Here is a 20,127-nt window from a genome sequence, read left to right as displayed (position 1 = left end):
CTACCTTCTTCATGAAACCTTTCCAGCCAGTCTAGTTCCCACCAATTTCTTCCTAGTTTTCCAGAATTTTAAATTAGTACTTCAATTTAAGAAAAATACAAAATGCATACTAGTTGTTCTATTTTATTAGTTTCATCACTTAGATTGTTTAAACTCTGGATATCTTTTATTATAGTAGACATTTTAAGTAGTATTTTGATACTTTTATGCAAACCTTGCTTTCAAGTAAAACTGTCATGAATTGATTATCCATCCTTAAGTCCAGGTGGTTAGTCTTAAATTATAGCTCCAAATATCTTGATCCATTCAGAACTGGCATTAAAAAAGCTCAAGATATATCATATTCACAGATTTTTAAAGAATCTGTTATATAACACATCAAGTTTTACAAGACTTTTTTTCCATACTCTTACAATACTATAAGAATAGAGATTATTTCATTTTTGTAATTGCATCCAAAATACCTGACAGTATCTGGCACATAGAAAATGTTTAGCTTTTTAAATGATCTATTCTAAGAACCAATCAGTGAGATAGGTACTTGACTGGCATTATAATGTCATTTTATAGATGACACAATTGAGAAATGAGATACTATGTGATTATTTTACTTAACCATGATCACAAAGGAATTAAATTTCAGAAGATACAAATATCTCCTAAGTGCAAGTAAAGCAGTATGTATTCTATACCATGCTGCCTTTATGATTCTTCATAAAGATTGTGAGAGGAAATCTTTAGTGCGAACCAAAAAAAAAAAATTAACTCCCAATTACAAAGGTATATTTCATTTAAATTGCCAGGCAAAAGCCTTATATTAAGATGATTCTGTTCTATAAGTATTATGTAATGTTTATACCTAGCTAGGAGTGAAGCAGGAGAGAATTCTGAACAAGTAAGGTAGAATGAGAAAGGTAGGAGAGTGAAATGATTATTCCCGAGACTTCTTCATCCTAGGGAAATAAATTTCTTTGAAAGTATAAAAGATAATATAACCATAAGATTTAACATCAAGTAATCAACCCTTTAAGACTTTTAATGGGGCAGTAGTTGGCACAGTAGCTAGAGTACTGGCCCTGGAGTCAGGAGGACCTGAATTCAAATCCAGCTTCAGACACTTATTATCCAGCTGTGCAACCTTGTTTAAGTCACTTAACCCCATTGCCTTGCAAAAATCAAAAACATCAAAGAAAAACAACAAAAAATGTTTTTACCACAAGGGTCAAATATCCATTAATTTTTTTTTTTGCTTTGAAAAAATATTTATTTTGGACTTGACTTTTTAAAGGATTTGACTTTTTAAAACATGAGGTTTCCAAATCTCATGTATGGGAAAAGTCTATAAATTACTCCTAAGAAAATCAGGTGGCCAGTCCAGTCACAGACTCTCACTAAAATGATGCTGAATTTAGTTCAGATTCACAATCAGCACAGCCTATTGTGCACCTCAAGTTATCTTTTAGTCTGAGTACCCCAGATAGTTGGGATTACAGGAAACATACCTATAATAAGTTTGAAAAGTGGCTAGATTTCACATTTAGTCTCATTATCTTCCCTAGGGTCTTATAGGTTACAGCAGAGAACAAGTTCCAATCAAATGTAATTTTATTGTTGTCACAGTCATTGTCATCAGCATCATCATCATATAAGACATCTAACCTGGGTGCCAACCAAAGAAATAAGGAAACTTTAAGGAATCCATTTAAATTAAAGAAGTCAGCACATGGCTAAATTATTTATTAATTCTTCTACCTTCACCTAATTCAAGATGCTCTTCCAATGGCAGGCATTCTGTTCCTTATGTATACCTATATGTACCCTGCTGTGTTATGGGAAATATATCTCTTTAAATTTTCTCAAAGTGAGATAAAGTGGTGTTCATTATTTAAAGCTGAAATGAAACTGAAATGACTTATTCCTACATCTCATTTTACAAAATGATGAAAAAAATAGATTAACTTAAGCCAAACAATTATTAATTATTATTCAGAAGTCCAGATCTTTCAATCAGGTCTTTCTACTACTTAATACCAAGGATGACTGTTTTGCATTATTGCTATTAGGTTTCTTTCTGTTTCCAAACTAATCAATAAGTACTAAATCAAACTAAAGTCTCCTATTCTTTAATGCATATATCCTCATTTACTAAATTTTTTAATATTCCCAAAATTTGAATATTACTATGATGGGCCTACAATTACCAGAGTCCATTCATTTCACTTTCTAAATCGCTAAGTTGTAGAACTTCCTAAGAAATTACGACCAGTTGATCATTAACCAAGTAACCAGAAGAATAAGAAGAAAAACACAATTTTGGTATTCTGAAATAACACACTTAAAGCAAATAAAACCACAAATGTAAAGACCTATGAATCCTTCAATCACATTTCCCAAGCCAAACTAAAAGGGTTTAGGAGCACTGTTGACCATAGGAACACATTTGATGATTCATCTCTTGCCTGATAGGAGGTTAATTACTGTGCCAAAGAAGTCCTTTTCTCACAGCTCCTGTTAAGACTAAATAAAAATCCTGTTCATGTTAAAGTATATAATTAGACAGATAACATCATTAAGAATTTCAAAAATTAGCAACAGATTCTACCAGTAGAAAACTTGGGAATAAAAGATATATTTCTATTCCAGTACTTTGAATTTAAATTTACTGATTTGTTTTTCTAAAACAATATTAACAAGTGAAAGGCATTTCTTGAGATCAAATTGTACTATAACAAAACACACACACACACACACACACACACACACACACAGAGCAGCAAGAAAAAAAAAACTTTTTAAGGAATATGAAGATCATAGGACCAAAATTAATCAAGGTAACAATTCACCATCACTATTTTTCCATCCACAGCCCAATTTTCTATCTTAAGATCCCAATGATTATTATGACAGGAATGTTGGTATTAATTACAATAACAATTAAAGCACAGTGCTTGGCTTATCATTTCTAAAAAACTAGTTTGAAATTTTAAATTTCCAGCTAAAGTTTATTAACCACAAATTACAAATTCAGTTGGACACCTGTGATTAAGTTATGAACTTCTAAAAAGTTTTGACAAAACATTTCTAAAAGAACACTGCTTTATCGTTTGTCCTTTAATGCTCAATGTTTCAAATTTTATGGAAATCAAAGATATTCCAAAAATAATTTTTACAAAGTTATATTTTGAGTCAAACTGCTAATTGTGTCTGATCAGCTTTCCTTTTTGAGATATTTCTTGTTTTAAAATTTAGAGGAAGAGCAGTTAGGTTGGAGCACTGGCCTTGAAGTCAGGAAGACCTGAATTCAAAGCTGGTCTCCGACACTTAATAATTACCTAGCTGTGTGACCTTGGGGCATGTCATTTGGGGCATGTCTCTATTGCCTTGCAAAAAAAAAAAATAATAGAGAAATTGTTTTTTTAAGTATATGTCAGAAGCAATAAATAATGAAAATATTAAGAAAATATTAAGCTTCAGTCATGAAGCCAAAAAAAGTACTTAACCTTGAACTAAACTTTTATAGTAGCAACTAGTAGCTCTTTAAAAATTTCTGAGAAAATGTATCTATAAACTTTGTAAAGCATATCTAGCATGACTTTACTTAAAATTCTCTTCCAATGACTGATTCACTATGACAAAGAGAATTATCTCAAAGCCTACATGGAGAGCCTATGTTATGACAACGCAAATCTTGGGAAAAGACAGGCCCTGAGATGGATTACAGTCTCTGTTGTTCCATGATCATCATCATTTCAGAGATTCCACTAATCCAAAAGAATTAACTACAAAGGGATGGATTTTTGAAAGACATGAGTGGTAGGGGAACAATGAAATTTCTGAAGATGAGATTGATGGGAAAATTGTGCCTGAATCCATTAAATTAAACTGTTAAAGAATTAACATATAAAATGTTAATAGTTGTCTGACAAATCATTGACAATGCAGAAGAAAAAGATCCAACTGGTCCTTAATTCTGTATATAGTCAATAAGTACTTGAAAACCTTCAATGACATAATAGGACATAAAAGATTATTCTACCAGAATGTATATTCAAAATGTCCCCAAAGATGACACAGGCTACAGGTTATAAAATCTATCAACTTAAATTGTGACTGTTCACATAAATATAAAATGATATATAATTTCAAATAAAGCAATATTTAATTTATGCTAACTATTGTACAGGACTGGATCTCTTACCAACAAATAAGGCTAGAAACTAAATGAGAAATTTCACTTTTAAAACATAGGCAATTAAAAATCAAAGATGAGTTAATATTCTCTTCATTGCTGAAAAACAAATGATAGGAATATCTCCATATAAGCTTTATCATATCAAAAGCAAACTATACTTTCTCCCTCCAAACCCCACTTTAATTGAAGCACCATAAACTCTATCCATATAATTTTGGCATTTCATATGAAAATTCAAATTTACAAGTCTATTATTATCATCGTTATTATTGATGTGGCTTTTGCCAATTAGACAAGGCACTACAAGAGCGCTCATTTTCCAGGATCAAAATAAAATGCCTTTTCTTCCGTTTTTCTCCTTGCTCAACTTATATATACCCAGTTAACAAAGAGGTTCAATGCTTCAAACTCACTTGGCATAAACAAGTATGTAATATAATTAGAGCATCACAAGATTAATATAGCAGAAAATCAGTCTTTAAGAGACTTATAAGAATGCATGAATTTTTCAAAAAAAATCAGTAAATCATGTGAACCTAGTAAAATTTAATTAAAATCTGATTCAATTCACTCATCACTGTAGGAAAAATTGTAAAAGAACATGAATGAAAGATATATACACATAATTCATAAAGATGTTTACATTCAAGATTGGACAATTCCCTCTATCATAAGAAAATTTAAAAATAGAAATAGAACAAAGCTTTTACTTATCTTTGAGACTTCATTCAAATTTTCAAAATATCAGTGAAAACCTTTCAAAACAACCGAGAAACCTGAAATGATGGCTTTATTTAAGACCAAACACTGGAGCTCATTAAAAAGAAAAACAATTTTTTTTTGCAGCAAAATGTGAGGATTTTATTGTCCCTCATTCCTCAAAAGGAAAAAACTAGGCAACTTAGAAAGACCTGTAAGAAATTAGGTTTGAATTACTTATAGAAATTTTTTTTAAGTTTTTAAGAACGGAGAAAGTTTAATTCCAAAATCAACACAATCTCTAGAAAGTACTGCACCACAGAACACAAAATCAAAACACAAGGTTCTAATTTAAAATAGGATTAAAGTTGCAAATTTTTAAAAAGGGAAAGATGGTTATCATACTTTAAAAGAAAAGAAAGGAAACACAACCTAAACCTGGAACTTTTAACTCAATCTTAGAACTTACCATTTGGTTCCTTTCCTTTTAAAACTGAACAGTGAAGAAATGATAGCACAAGAGGACTTATTTTCAAAGCTTTAAGAAACAAAACCATTGAAAACACTTACCAATTCTTTTCAAATACAATTTTCCCAAAAGATGTATTTTCAGTACATATGACAATTTTAATTACACATCTTTTTCTTTGTTAAGAAATTTAAAAGATCTAGAAATTCTTGTTAGCTATGGCAAATAGTCTCCATTCAAAAGATAAGGGTACCAGGCAGAGAAAAATCACCTAAATAATACACATGAAGTTAATTCACTTTCAATAATATAGAAAAATTAAGATTTTAATTACCTATTTCTATGCTATAGAAAATACTAATTTAGCCATAAATTTTGAGCTTAATTAATGAAGTTATCTTACCAAGGAAAATAAATAATGCTGAAGAAGTGAATCAATCTGAAAGTCTACTTTTTATGAATGCTATGCAAGACACATACACTGATGCAAAATTATGACAAAATGCAAAAAAGTAACCTGGATCTTCAGAAGAATTCCTATTTAAATGCCTGAATGGGGAAATTTACTCGTTTTTATAAAGTATAAGTGATAGTTCATGCCATTTTAGATTTAATATTACAATCTTAATACAATTGAAAAGAAATGTAAAACTATTCATAATTTAACTATATTTTAGCAAAACATAAAAATTATAAACCCCTCCTGAATAAATTATTAATTGCAACATTTTGACATTAGCCAGAAATTTTAAATATGCAATTATTTTTAAAACTCTAGATGAATTTAATATGTTGAGCCAGCTTAAAGCTGAATAAATTAGCATTAGTTCAAAGTAAGTTATATTATTTATGCCACTGCTTTCCAATTTTAGACAACATTCAAGTACTCTGACATCCTTTCTGATGTCAAAGAACTGCTCAACAATATCCTTAATACTATCACTTATTGTCAGTGAAGACAAACTTAAAAATATTACAATTTCTGAAATACCTTAAGGACTCTAGAGAGCAATATGGAATTATGCCCAAAGGGAACTAAAAGTATGCATATACCCTTTGACCCAGCAATAACACTACTGGGTCTGTATCCTGAAGAGATCATGAAAAAGGGTAAAAATTTCACATACATAAAATTATTCATAGCAGCTCTTTTTGTGGTGGCAAAGAATTGGAAATTGGGGGGATGTACTTCAATTGGGGAATGGCTGAACAAACTGTGGTATATGTATGTGATAGAACATTATTCTTCTGGAGGAAATCATAAGAGACAAGATTTTGGAAAAGTCTGGAAGGACTTGCAGGAATTGATGTTGAGTGAAATAAGCAGAACCAGAAGAACATTCACACTAATAACATGGGGTGATGATCAACCAAGATGGACTTGTTCATTTCAGCAGTACAATAATCAAAGACAATTTTAAGGGCTTTGTGATGGAAAATACCATCCGTATCCAGAGAAGAAACTGTGGAGTTTAAATCAAGACCAAGCTTATTATCTTCAATTTTCAAAAGTTGTCTTATGTATTATGCAATTTTGTTATCTCTAACATTTTCTTTCTTCCTTTTGGATTTTATTCTTCTCTCACAAAACATTCAATTTCAATAGCATGGTTACAAATGCAGAGTCTATATCAGATTGCTTTTGATACTACCATTGAATGCAGTTGGAAAAACAAAAATTTATATTAAAAATACTCAAGAAAAACAAATAAAAAGACAAATGATAAATATCAATCACTAACTACATTTTAAGTTTTTGGCAGCCTATTTTAGAAGGTTTGACTCAAAAGATAGCATCCACTTTTCAAAATATAATTCTCTTAGCTTGAATATTATTTCCTCTTTAATTCAAAATAATGAAAAGTAACACCTCTTAATTATGTTTTGTTTTCTCCATTAACGAAAAGAAAAATTTGAAAAAGCTAATAAATTACTTATTTTATAAGCTTCTTTTTTTACAGATATATATATATATATTTTTAAAAAACATAATAAAAGAACTTGTAAAAGTATCAAAATATCACTGTATAATATGAACTTGGAAAAAGGCTTATTTGGCAAGATATTAACTATAAGACAGTCACCAGGTGGCACCTATGGATAGAGCATCCATCCTAAAGTCAGAAAGACCCAAGCTCAAATGTCACCATACTCTTGACACTTACTACCTGTGTGACCTGGGCAAGTCATTTAACCCCAATTGCCTCCCCACCTTCCCAGAAGACATTATCTATATGTGTAAGTTCAAAGAGTACTAAGCTGCTTTTCAATTTATACATTCCACTAAGCAAGGTCTTACCATGATATAAGCCATTATTTTATTCATTGAAAACTTCTAAAATTTATTTCTATCAAAATAGCAGTGTATAGAGTAATTTCACTTTTTTAAAAATATGAATGGTAGTTTTAGTCAAAATATAAAGCAATGTTTACTGTTTTTTAATTTATGTTAAATTTTGTCACAGAAAAACCTACAGCAATTGTTGAGTAGAGCAGGCATATTGTGTCTGCTAATAGATAAAGCAAATAGAAAAAAGGGCCCCTGCACAATTGCAAAAAAAAAGTAACACTATAGTAATCAGTAAAATGCTGCAAATCCAACTTGTAATAGAAATAAAGAAGCAATAAAAAGAAATGTATATTAAAGAAAACAGGACACAAGTCTCAAAGCATTTCATTGTTAAGTACACTGGAAAGAAAATTTACTACTAACTACAAAGAAATACCTATCAAGAAATAAACTAGGAATTATATAGCTACATCAAATGTATTTTTCTGACTGCTGAAGATTTCAATTTTGATTAACTAGTATTCTACTTACATTTTCCAAGTAGTTTGGTTTAAAACCTTCTTGCTGTCTTCGAAGTTCCTCTTGTTCTCTATGACGAATCATTTCTTCTTCACGACGGCGATGTTCTTCTTCATGCCTAAAGAAATTTACATATAAATTTCTTAATACTGTTAATTCTATTTGAAGTTTTAACATTTTATGCCTTTATTACTTGCCTACTCTGCTGTCTCAAAGGAACTATAATACTCATTAAGCACAAAAAGAACATTTATAGCCTCTCTAATTTCAATGAAAAATAACATTCCCACAAATGAATATAACACACATACCATATTCTCCTCACTCAGAATTCTTCAAAAAATCTATTTTTGTAAATATCACCATTATCCAATACTATACCAAATTTAACATTTATCTTTAACTCTTCCCACCACCTTGATACCTAAAATACATTCAGTTTCTAAGATTTATGCTACATTTCTACATCATTGCAACCATTACTCTCTTTCCTATTATCAGCTAGCTGGAAATTTCAGTTCCATAAGAAATAAACAAAGGAAGAGTTTTTCCTCAATATTTACATTGGGAAAAATATTGTTTTTTTCATTCTAAATAATAGAATTATTACTGCTCTTAAGATATTTGATTTTGATCATTTTAAATAGATCCCTTCCGAGGTCCTTGCTTTTGAAATTTTTAGCAAAAATGTATGTCTCCTTTTCACTTATTGATACTATCATGTGGCTTTTAAAATAATTAGTGATAAGGCATATTGTGCCAGCTGACTCCCTAGGTTCAATCATCCATATAAATGCCAAAAATACAACAATTAAAAAGAGTGTAGGAAGTTAACGGACTAGGGTCACTGCCATTAATGATAAGGACTAGTCATATCAAGTAAAGAAAATGAAGCATCAAATGTCTGGAGAAGAATCCTTGGAATAAATGAATTAAGTGCATCTTCAATCATGTAAAGGAACAAGGCATATATTTTCTACCAGCATAATAGCAATCAGTTAAAAATTTCCATTCATATATTTGGTTAAACTTGTTCTCTACTCAGCAGGTAAAAAGTTAGACTTCTATAAATGATGAGTATAATATGAAAGCAATCAACTAGTTACTAAAATAATCCTTTTCAGAATTTCACAATCCATGACATGAATGAGGGAACAGATGGGAAAAGACTTGCCAAATATTTTCTTTCCCCCCCAGCCTACCTTTCCTTTCAAGTTCCTACTCAAAATATTCTTCCCACTTTTCACCCAAAACTAAAATATCTCCCTTACCTCAAAACATTTTTGAATTAACTGATGGTTCTCAATAAATTCAATTTTACATTGTTTTTTTTTTTTTGACAAGGCAATGGGGTTAAGTGACTTGCCTAAAGTCACACAGCTAGGTAATTTAAGAATCTGAGAGGTCAGGTTTGAGCTCAGGTCCTCCTGACTCCAGGGTGAGTATTCTGTCTTCTGCACCACCTAGCTGCCCTCTCATATAAACTCCTAAGATACTACTATGACATCAGGAACATGTATTATTTATTTTAGTCAACACAAAAATAAATATGCATAAAATAATAACAAAAGACAATCTTTACCAACACCATTTTTTTTGAAAAGTCAAAATACTCAAAGAGATATTAAACTTCCTGTAAGTCTTTCAAATAAATAATCTGATGATTTAACAGCCAATGTTCCTATAGTATTTTAAAGTCTTAGAAGGTAGCTTGACACATCTCACATATCTCACATATCTCATGTAGTACTAGAAAAAAATTATTATCCAATTTATAAACACAAAAAGATATTTAGAATCATCTTTATCACTGATTTTTCATTTCTTTCAAGTCAGCAAATGAATTTAAAAAAAAAGAGCAGCTCTCATTACTGTCTACTCTACTTTATCCATTAAACCATTATTTTTGCCAAATTTTAATAGCACATTTTACATAATATTTTTACTTTCTAAAAATATCCATGGATATTTTAACGTTCAAACTTTATGCTCAAGCAGGAATTCATCACTTACCTCAGCTGTATTTGCTTGCGCTTCTGAAGTTCTTGATTTCGAAGTTCTTCTAAACGTCTCAGTTCTTCCTGGCGTCTCATAAGATCTATAAAATATTCATTTGAAAATTTATCAGTTATGTACAACTAAGAGGTGATACTAAATTATTTGTATAAAATCAGTTTTCTAATTCAAAAGAACTAAATAACTTTACTTTTTTAAAATTTATTGTGGAAAAAATGGAATACTTTTTTATGTATACTTCAGCTTTGTGGCATTTTCAGTATGATTCTCTGCACAAATCAGAAACTCAGTAAAAAAAAAAAAGAAGTGCTTCAGTAAACTTTTTTCTCTCCAATAGCTAAACTTGCTTTGAATCTCTTCTTTAAGCAGTTTGATTCAATCACATTCATCTCATATATAACTATTGTTAAATCATAGTAAAAACTAGGGCTGATGATTGTCCTCAAATTAAGGCAGTGTGGTTAAGTGACTTGCCCAAGGTCACAGAGCTAGGCAATTATATGTCTAAGGCCGAATTTGAACTCAGGTCCTCCTGACTCCAGGGCTATGCTCTATCCACTGTGCCACTTAGCTGTCCCTCTTAAGTTCCTTTAAGTCTAATTCTCTTTATTTTTACCATCATATTAAAAGCAGGCCAAGAAATATTACTTTAAATTAATTTCAAATTAATATTAAAGTGATTAATTTTAATAATTCTTTTGTGTCACTCATGAACTGAATAACCTAGCCAAAGACAGAAAGTTAGTGAAGAAAAAAAATCTATTATTCATGAAGTAATTGAATACAATACTTTAGAACTAATATCAAACATAAAAAGAAACCAAGAAAAATATCTATTAAGTCCCAAATTATTTTAATAAAATTTATGTCTTTTACAAAAGATAATAGTAAGAAACTTTTTATTTATTAACAGTTTATTTTCTTTGTAAAATTCCTTTACAGATTCCCTAACACTAGAAATGGTGCTAATGATATGGGTTCCAGCAAATATAGAGCAGACATCAGTTTCTATAACTTCCACAAATGACACACAATCTGACCAAATGGACCTTGTCACTGAAAACTACCCCATGCTAAAGAAAAATTTTCACACACACACACACACACACACACACAAAATATAAATTTAGTTTAAGCATCATCTTTGTATCTGAATCCCTTAAACTTACCGTACCAGTTTATAATTTGTATTTTTGCATTCTTTTCATTTAAATCCCTATCTTAGTCAACTGAAAAAAAATCTTTTTATCAACAAGGATCTTTGATAAGGGTTTGATAGCCAAGGGAGAGCAGAATTACAAATCCTAGAATCATACACCAATAATTAAAGTTAGAATACAAGCACTTTTCAAAAAAAATGCAAACTGTTAACAACCATTTAAAAAATGTTCCAAATCACAAATAAAGTAATGCAAAACAAAATAATACTGAGGTTTCATTTTAAATTTGGCCAACTGGAAAAGTAGACAAAGGTTAAAATGTATTTTTGGTGAAGTTGTGAATAGAACTATTACAAAAAACAATTTGGGGAATTAAGTAAATAAAGTGACTAAAGTTCAATGTTAAGCCTCAAAAAAGTCAATGTATTTATTGTAGCATTTTTTTTTGTGCTGGCAAAGAACTTGGTAACAAAGTAGATACCCAACAACTAGGGCACTTCAAAAGCTGTGGTATGCAAATATAACAGAAAAATTTAAATGGAAAGAATATCCACCAGAAAACAACTATCCATGAAAGCTATGAAATTATAAACAAAAAGTTTGGTCCCAAAGACTGGCCTCATTCTCTTCCTTATCTTCATCACTTGTATTTGCTAATCTACTTGCATTTGCTCAAATATTTACTCTTCATTTCCAGTTTTGTACTCATTATCCTGCTTATTAGGAATCCTCTTCCTTTTTAACAGATACAAAAGTTTTACTGACTTAATTCAAGATTCAGCTCAAATCCCACCCATCCCAATCACCTCAGTCACTAATTCCTTTCCTTTGTCTATCCATTCTCCCTATTGCAATCCATCTATATGTTGTATATAGCATCTTCTCCATAATTCCTGGTTCCTTTTCCCTGTCCCATGAGATGCTAATGCCTTGATTTCTAAAGAATGTCTTGGAGTGTGTGTAGACGTATAACTAGTTGTTTACATATTAAGTCCACCATTAGAATCTAAGCTCCACAAAGTCAAGGAATCATATTTTCTTTTCTACCTCTAGTGCTTAGTACACATTCAATAAATACTTGTTTATTGAAATTTGAGGAGTAGCTAGGCGGCACAGTGGATAGAGCACTGGCCCTGGAGTCAGGAGTACCTGAGTTCAAATCCGGTCTCAGACACTTAATAATTACCTAGCTGTGTGGCCTTGGGCGAGCCACTTAACCCCATTGCCTTCAAAAATGAAATTTGAGAAGGTATCTTCCCCAACTCTCAACCTTTGCAAAGGTGGGGATACACAAACATACTATATTACATAAAAATCAGACTTTTTTTGATGCGTTTACTGGTTTGGATAAACTTTTCTCTCAAAAAGATTATTTATTATAAGCAATTACTACCTGGAAAAGGAGAGAAGAGATTTAGGGTAAAATGCACGATATAAAAACAAAATTTTAAAATTTTAAAAAATTCTTACAGATAAAATACCATCACAGAGAAAACAAATTTTTCTTCCTTTCCACAAGATTTTTCTCTTTATATGCAAACAAAAAGTTTCTGCAAATAATTGTCTCATATAACTAATACAATAATAAAGAGAGATGATTTGGTATAAATGAAGCTAGCACAAGACAAATTTATTTAACCTTGACAATCACTTAATAATTACATCAATAACCAGGGGCAGTTAGGTGGAGCAGAGGATAGCCCACTGGCCTTGGATTCAGCAGAATGGAAATTGGAATACAGGCTCAAACACTTGACACTTACTAGTTGTGTGACCTTGAGCAAGTCACTTAACTCTAATTGTCATCTCCAGTCTTCCTGATTAGTATTTGGCCACTGGATCCTGATGGCTCTAAAGTTGAGAAAGTGAGGCTGGTGACTTAGAACAGTACCCCCTTGCTCAAATTCAATTCATGTGCTTGTCATGGCATCATCTCCCTGATGTCATGGTCTTCTTCGAGAATGAAGGACAAACATCAAACCAAAAACATTTTTTTATATTTTCAATTAATCATACAAACTATTCATATGAATTCAATGTACTCAAATAGTATCTTGTTTTAAATACTATTTTGGGAGTTACTAAGTTGTAAGCAACATGAGACAGTTAATAATTAAAAACTCTCAAAAATAACCTCTTAAGTTTCAAATGTTCTAAGAGAATGGCTTAAAAACACAGGTTTGATTTATTCATAACACTTAAAAGGCATTATCAATTCATGAAAACAAAATTAATTTTTCTTCAAAATGGGAAAATTCCAATTACAAAGATGAGGACCCCACTGAATTAGGTATTTTACTAGGATAGAATACAAATTTTTCTATGCACTGTTATCATTTGTTTTTACTAAGTCATTTCAGCTGTGCTCAACTCTTGCTAATGTCATTTAGGATTTTCTTGGCAACCACTGGAGTGGTTTGCCATTTCCTTCTCCAATTCATGAAACTGAGGCAAATAGGATAAGTAACTAGCTTACAGGTAGTAAAGTGACAGGTCACATTTGAACTCAGGTCCTCCTGAATCTAGGACCAGTAACTCAAATCTTCTAAGCCATCTAGCCACCTCACTTCACATACAAAAATTCTAAATGTTATGGATTCAAAGTATACAGTCTCTCACATCTCTTTTTTCCACTCAAATACTAGTTTAATTCAAAGCCCTCGTTTCCTAAGAGCTGGTGAATCATCATTAACTATTCCAACAGTATCCTACTATTCAGTCTCTATCTAGAGTCTCTTCCCCCTATAATTTGTTCTCCACATAGGTGCCAAGGTGATTTTCCTGAAGCACAGGCCTGATCATATCACACCTTTATTCAAACTTCAGTTGCTCTGTTACAGTTTTTGGGTCAAATGTAAACTTTTTCAGTATTTAATACCTATGAAAACTTTTACCTATTCTACCTTTCTGTCCTTATAATACATTATTCCTCTTCACACTCATCTGTTCTTCAAAGATCACATTCCATCTTCTATGCTTCACAATGGCTGTTTCCCATTCCTCAATAGGGACTGGCCAATCTACCAGCACCATGCCAGAACACTTCCATTTCAATTGTTTACAAAAGATTCTGAAGATCGCCTGGAAAAGTTATGACACTCGGTCACTAAGGTCCTTAATCATGATGAACTACCAAGCATTCATACCCTATTGTATAGGAACCACAACTGATAGACTGGCCTCACTGTTTGAATGACAAACCTAAGTTTGCCCAAAAGACTATTATACAAAGAACTCACAAGGTTGGTGATCACATGATAGATAGAAGTAATAAGGATACTTAAGATCTCTGGGGAGAACTTAGGTATTAATTTAAGACATGGGAAATGCTTGGCTCATCCAGCCTGGCAAGCCAACATCAAAGACAGTGCTATGTAACCCTATACCAAGAAAAGGTCAAAATTAGTACGGGATTTAGATGTAAAAGGTGATATCATAAGCCAATTAGGCACTGGTACTGGTATCAGGAGGACCTCAGTTGGAATTCAGCCTCAGACACTTAATAACTGTCAGCTGTGTGACCTTGGGCAAGTCGCTTAATCCCATTGCCTTAATTTAAAAATTAAAAAAAAGCCAATTAGGATAATAAGGAATAGTCTACCTGTCAGATCTATGGAAAAGGGAGAAGTTTATGATCAAAGAAGTGATAGAGAACACTATAAAATGCAAAATGGCTAATTTTACTTTACATTAATTTTACATTGAATTGAATTTTTACAAAAAACAGTAAGCTGGAAAATAATTTTTACAACTCGTGTTTCTGAATAAAGGACTCATTTCTAAAATAAGAGAAATGAGTCAAATTTATAATACAAGTCATTTCCCAACTGATATATGACAGGCAATTTTCAGATGAAGTAATTAAAGCTATCTATTGTCATATAAAAAAAATGCTCTAAATCTTATTAGAGAAATGCAAATTAAAACAAACTTTGAGATACCACTTATCAAATTGGTCAAAATGACTAAAAAGAAAAATTATCAACCTGGAGGGAAAACTGGGACATGTGTTATTGGTAGAGTTGTGAACTGACCCAACCTTTCTGGAAAGGAATTTGGAATTATGCTCAAAGGGCAATAAAACTACATACCCTTTGACCCAATAATCTACAAAGAGATCACAAAAAAGGGTAAAAAAAAAAACCCCCCACAAATATATAAAAATAGAGCTCTTTTCCCTAGTGACAAAGAATTGGAACCTGAGGGGAGTCATCAATTGAGGAACTGCTTAACAAATTGTAGTATATGAATGTGATGAAATACTGCTGATCTGTAAGAAAGACTTGTATGAAGAGATGCCGAGTCAAGTGAGCAGAACCAGAAAAACATTATATACACTTAACAGGCAACATTAGGTGATGATCAACTGTGATGAACTTGTCCATTTCTGCAGCACAATAATCAAAGACAATTCTTAAACACTTGTGATAGGAAATACCATCCATATAAATAAGGTTTAAAGCTTACTATTTTCAAATTTTAAAACTTGTTTTAGATATTTTCTCTCATAGGTTTTTATTTCTATTTATTTTCCATTTCAATTTGATTCTTTCACAACATGATTAATATTATGGATCTATGTTTATATTAGATTGCTTTCTGTCAAGGGGAGGGGCAAGGAAGGATAAAAATTTTTCATGTTTTCCCAAGCTTAGGGAAAATTGCTGAAAACAATTCTGCAAAAAAAAAAAAAGTCAGCACTATGTTGTTGAGTAGAAATACAGTAGGCTCAAAAGTAAAGTGAGATGCACAAATTTAGACTTTCCCCCTTCCATACAAATTATTTGTATCAGACATGTGGTTATCAAGTCTTCAAACTCAGGGTCACACAATTGTTCACAGCTACACACACCACACAGTGATCTGGAAATTATGCCATCATTTTGGTTCTCCAGTACAAAGGAAAAATCACAAGCACCCCCATATACCTGGATTACATTCCCTTCTCTGACAGAATGCAAACATCTTGAAAGAAATGAATGTTTCATTTTTGTAATCTCAGGGAATATGAGAATATATATGCCTGGCACATCATAGGTGGTTAATAATACTACTAATAGAATTGATTAATTTTTTTTTACAAACATCTCACATAAAAGCAAGAAATGTAAAACCTCAACATCTTTGAATCAGTCATACTGTTCACTTTACACTTCTAATTAAATGTGATTACAAATTTAATATAAAACAATCAGGTTAATATTCAAATATTTTAATACATATTAAAGAAAAAATACCAAAGGATAAAAACCAACATAACCACATATTTAAGAAAATCACCTGAGGAATAAAGAAAAACAGTTTATAACTATAATAGTGCCTGAAGGTTTGGAAATAATTTTTCTCAAAACAACACTTCGTAAACAAAGCAATGGAAAGTTATTACCCCCATTTGGAAGATAAATAAACTGAGGATGAGAAGCTGTAACCTGTTCATGATCATGCAACCTATATAGCATAGAGAGGATTCAAACCTCTATTTTATGACTCCAATTCATTTCTCTTAGCCAAATATGGAGAGAATTGTGGAACTGAAGCATCTCTACCAGAGACCAACAGAGAACTGCAGAGTCCCTCATTTCCAGTGTGATCATCATTCCGAATATTGTTCATGGAGCAAAAATGGTAAGTCACCTGCAATACTCTTAGAAAATGTGAAGGAGGGGAAGCTAGGTGGGGCAGTGGATAGAATATCAGTCCTGGAGTAAGGAGTTCAAATCTGGACTCAGACATTTAATTACCTAGTTGTGACCTTGGGTGAGTCACTTAAGCCCATTGCCATGCACAAACAAAACAAGAAAGTGATGAGGGTCTAAATTAAGACAGTGTTCATATAGGATAGTCATAGGGTTATGAATAAAAACTATTGTGAGGGTTAAAAAAAAGTTTGGCAAATTACTTTTTAAGTGGGATAAGGGAGTACCTGAGTTCAAATCCAGCCTCAGACACTTAATGATTAGATTACCTAGCTGTGTGGCCTTGGGCAAGCCACTTAACCCCATTGCCTTGCAAAAACTAAAAAAAAAAAAAAAAAAAAAAGTGGGATAAGGGAGAATGGACAATTAAGGATAAGTGGGATAGTCATAGCAGTTCTTTTTCTAGTAGCAGAGAATTGGAAATTGAGGGGATTTTCATCAATTGGGAAATGGCTGAACAAGCTGTAGCATTTTTCTAAGAAAGCATAAATGAGCAAACTCTAGAAAAGCATGAGAAGAATTACAGGAACTGATGCTGATTGGAGAGAGCAGAACCAAAATGTTGTACACATTAACAACAGCATTGTGAATTGATAAAGCTTGATGAATGCAGTTTCTATCAGTAGTTCAGAGTTAGGACAACCCTAGGAGATCTGCTATGAACTATGTTATCCATATCGCAGAGGAAGAAAAACAAACAAAACCAAAAAACCCTATGGAATCTGAATTAACATTACATACACTTTTTAAAAAAAATTTTCTCTTAAGTTTTTCTATCCTATGTCATGAATTCCTCAAACAAAAAATGACTAATCTAAAAACATGTTAAACGCAAATGTGAATGTACAATATTCACTAGACTGTTTGCTGCTGAGGGGAGGGTGGAAGAAAACTATGTAATTTAAAAATATGCATGTGCATGTGGATGAATTTTTTGAAAAACTTTCGTAACAGGTAATTGGAAAAATTAAATAAGATAGGTGAGTATTCAAAGGAAAACAATAATTTTGGAAAGAGTTGTTTCAACTGAACAATGAAATTTAGAAGTCAATTTATAACACAATCTAAAGAGATTCAGTGAAGTGGGGATATTTTGTATTTTGTAATTGAACTCTATGAGGAAAGAGAATAGCCTAAGGGGACTCTGGGTTAAGTGAGCACTAGATATGGAAAGAAATCAAACTGATATCAAGTTATATCAAGAGTACATAAAATTCCCTGGATTTACTGTACAAATTTTAGTATTTACTACTTCTGGGTCCATATGACCCAAAACTAAGAAAAAAAGGGAAAAGCATGGATTCTTAACCTCAAGAAGGTTTGACGGTAAATAATAATTACAACAACTAAAGATTTTCCATGCATAATCATAAGATTGGTAAAGACAAAAAATGAAAATGGTAAATGATGGGAAGGGGTATGAAATATCCAACTAATAGAGAATACCTTTAAATTCCTGTTAACAACCAAAAGGAACAAAAAGGCTAGATTCCATATTTCAAGAAATCCTTAAATGAAAAAATGTTCAAACCTAATAAAACCAGAGAGCAAAGCAAAAGCAGAATCTATCAATCTTTTCCTGAAACTGCAAGGTGAAAATTGTCATAGCCAAAATTCAGAAAAAAACACTACCAACAACCAAAAAGGAAGAGTTCATGTACCAAGATCATAGCTAATCTTTCAAAAGGAAGAAACCTTAAAAAGACAATAGATAAAAGCTTAAAAATAAAAAAACATCATTCCCTACAAAGAAATTATATAATACTTCAAGGTGAAAACAAGACAAAAATCAAACAATCCCTACCATCCATTTTTAATAGAAGTAACTTTCAAGCATTCTCTGAAGTATTATAGAAAATAAAGAATACTAGATTTAGCTTTAGAAAGGTTGGAGCTTGAATCCAGCTTTAAGACTTAACTATGTGACCCTGAGTCATTTAACTTCTCTCAGCCTGAGTTTATACACTTGCAAAATAAGGGTAATAAAAGGACGTCTCAAGATAGTGATGTGAATCAAAATAATCTATATAAAGAGCTATAAGGATGGGGGGGCCTAGGTGGCCCAATGGATAAAGTACCAGCCCTGGAGTACCTGAGTTCAAATCCAGTCTCAGACACTTAATAATTACCTAGCTGTGTGGCCTTGGGCAAGCCACTTAACCCCATTTGCCTTGCAAAAACCTAAAAAAAAAAAAAAAAAAAAAAAAAAGCTGTAAGGATGACCTATATAAAGCTTATTTATAATTTCTTCTAAAAAGATTACAGTTTAGTTTAAGCTGAAATGAAACTAGAAAGGTAAGTTCACTTGAGCATTCAAAGGGACTATATACATTGAAGAAATGATTATATATTCTACTAGAAGGAATAAAAGAGTACCTTCAGAATCTTGGTGTTATTAAGGCTCAAAGAAGAGAGTAAGATAAGATTGGTAATTACCTAGCTGTGTGGCTCTAATTACCTAGCTGTGTGGCCTTGGGCAAGCCACTTAACCCCATTGCTTTGCAAAAAAAAAAAAAACCCTAAAAAAAAGATAAGATTGGGGTGGGGTAGAGGTGTTGATGATAATCCTTCTTTGGTAATATTGAAAATAAAAGGAAGGAAATATACTAGCAAACAAAGGAAAAGGAAAGGGAAGGAAGGTGTTCATTATTTCACAAATGGGAATTCCTAAAAATTAGAAAAATATGCCTATATGGAGGAAAGGATGAATCTCACTTTCATCTGAACCAAAAGAGAATTAAGAGTCTAGTGTAGAAATATGTTAAACTCAACAGGAAAACAGGAGTAGACAGAAAGTGAGAAAGAAGGACTGGATTAGTTGTAAGTAAAGCAAACTCCAATGAAGGAATAATTATATTAAAAAAAAAATCAAAGAAGAGGAAGAGTAGAGGCATAGAAATAAAGTTTCAAACATTACTCACATTGGCCTCTTTTGTACAGAAGGAACAGAGGATAAGTACAAGAAGAAGAGAAATAATTACAATCAATACTGTGATATGGGATGGATCTCTGGGAGGAGACAAATTTTAAATCATGTAAAAAAACTACTAATAAAAATATGCTGGTCTGCCTTTTTTTGTCATAAT

At 31.8% G+C, this 20,127-nt stretch overlaps 1 protein-coding gene and 1 long non-coding RNA gene across 9 annotated transcripts in view; one reads left to right on the top strand and one right to left on the bottom strand.

Annotated features, from left to right (window-relative positions):
• PSPC1 (paraspeckle component 1) overlaps positions 1 to 20,127 on the bottom strand; it is a 100,809-nt gene that overhangs the window by 60,894 nt on the left and 19,788 nt on the right. For all 8 annotated transcript variants that reach the window (XR_012474320.1, XR_012474321.1, XR_012474319.1 and 5 more), the window contains exons 5-6: positions 10,183 to 10,267; positions 8,182 to 8,287 (exon numbers count right to left, since the gene is read on the bottom strand). Coding sequence is in view for 2 of the 8 variants with exons in the window: in XM_074216267.1 (XP_074072368.1) it covers positions 8,182 to 8,287; positions 10,183 to 10,267 (191 nt within the window). In the remaining 6 variants the exon portion in view is untranslated. The remainder of the gene's footprint in view (positions 1 to 8,181; positions 8,288 to 10,182; positions 10,268 to 20,127) is intronic.
• Positions 14,419 to 20,060, top strand: LOC141508021 (uncharacterized). Its single transcript, XR_012474322.1, has 3 exons — positions 14,419 to 14,587; positions 16,853 to 16,970; positions 19,982 to 20,060. It is a non-coding gene; the product is annotated as an uncharacterized LOC141508021 (long non-coding RNA).

This window comes from Macrotis lagotis, chromosome 1, assembly GCF_037893015.1.
Source record: "Macrotis lagotis isolate mMagLag1 chromosome 1, bilby.v1.9.chrom.fasta, whole genome shotgun sequence".
Classification (NCBI taxonomy): domain Eukaryota; kingdom Metazoa; phylum Chordata; class Mammalia; order Peramelemorphia; family Peramelidae; genus Macrotis; species Macrotis lagotis.
The sequence above is the reverse complement of the archived record's forward strand: the minus strand, read 5'-3'. Positions and strand labels throughout refer to the sequence as shown.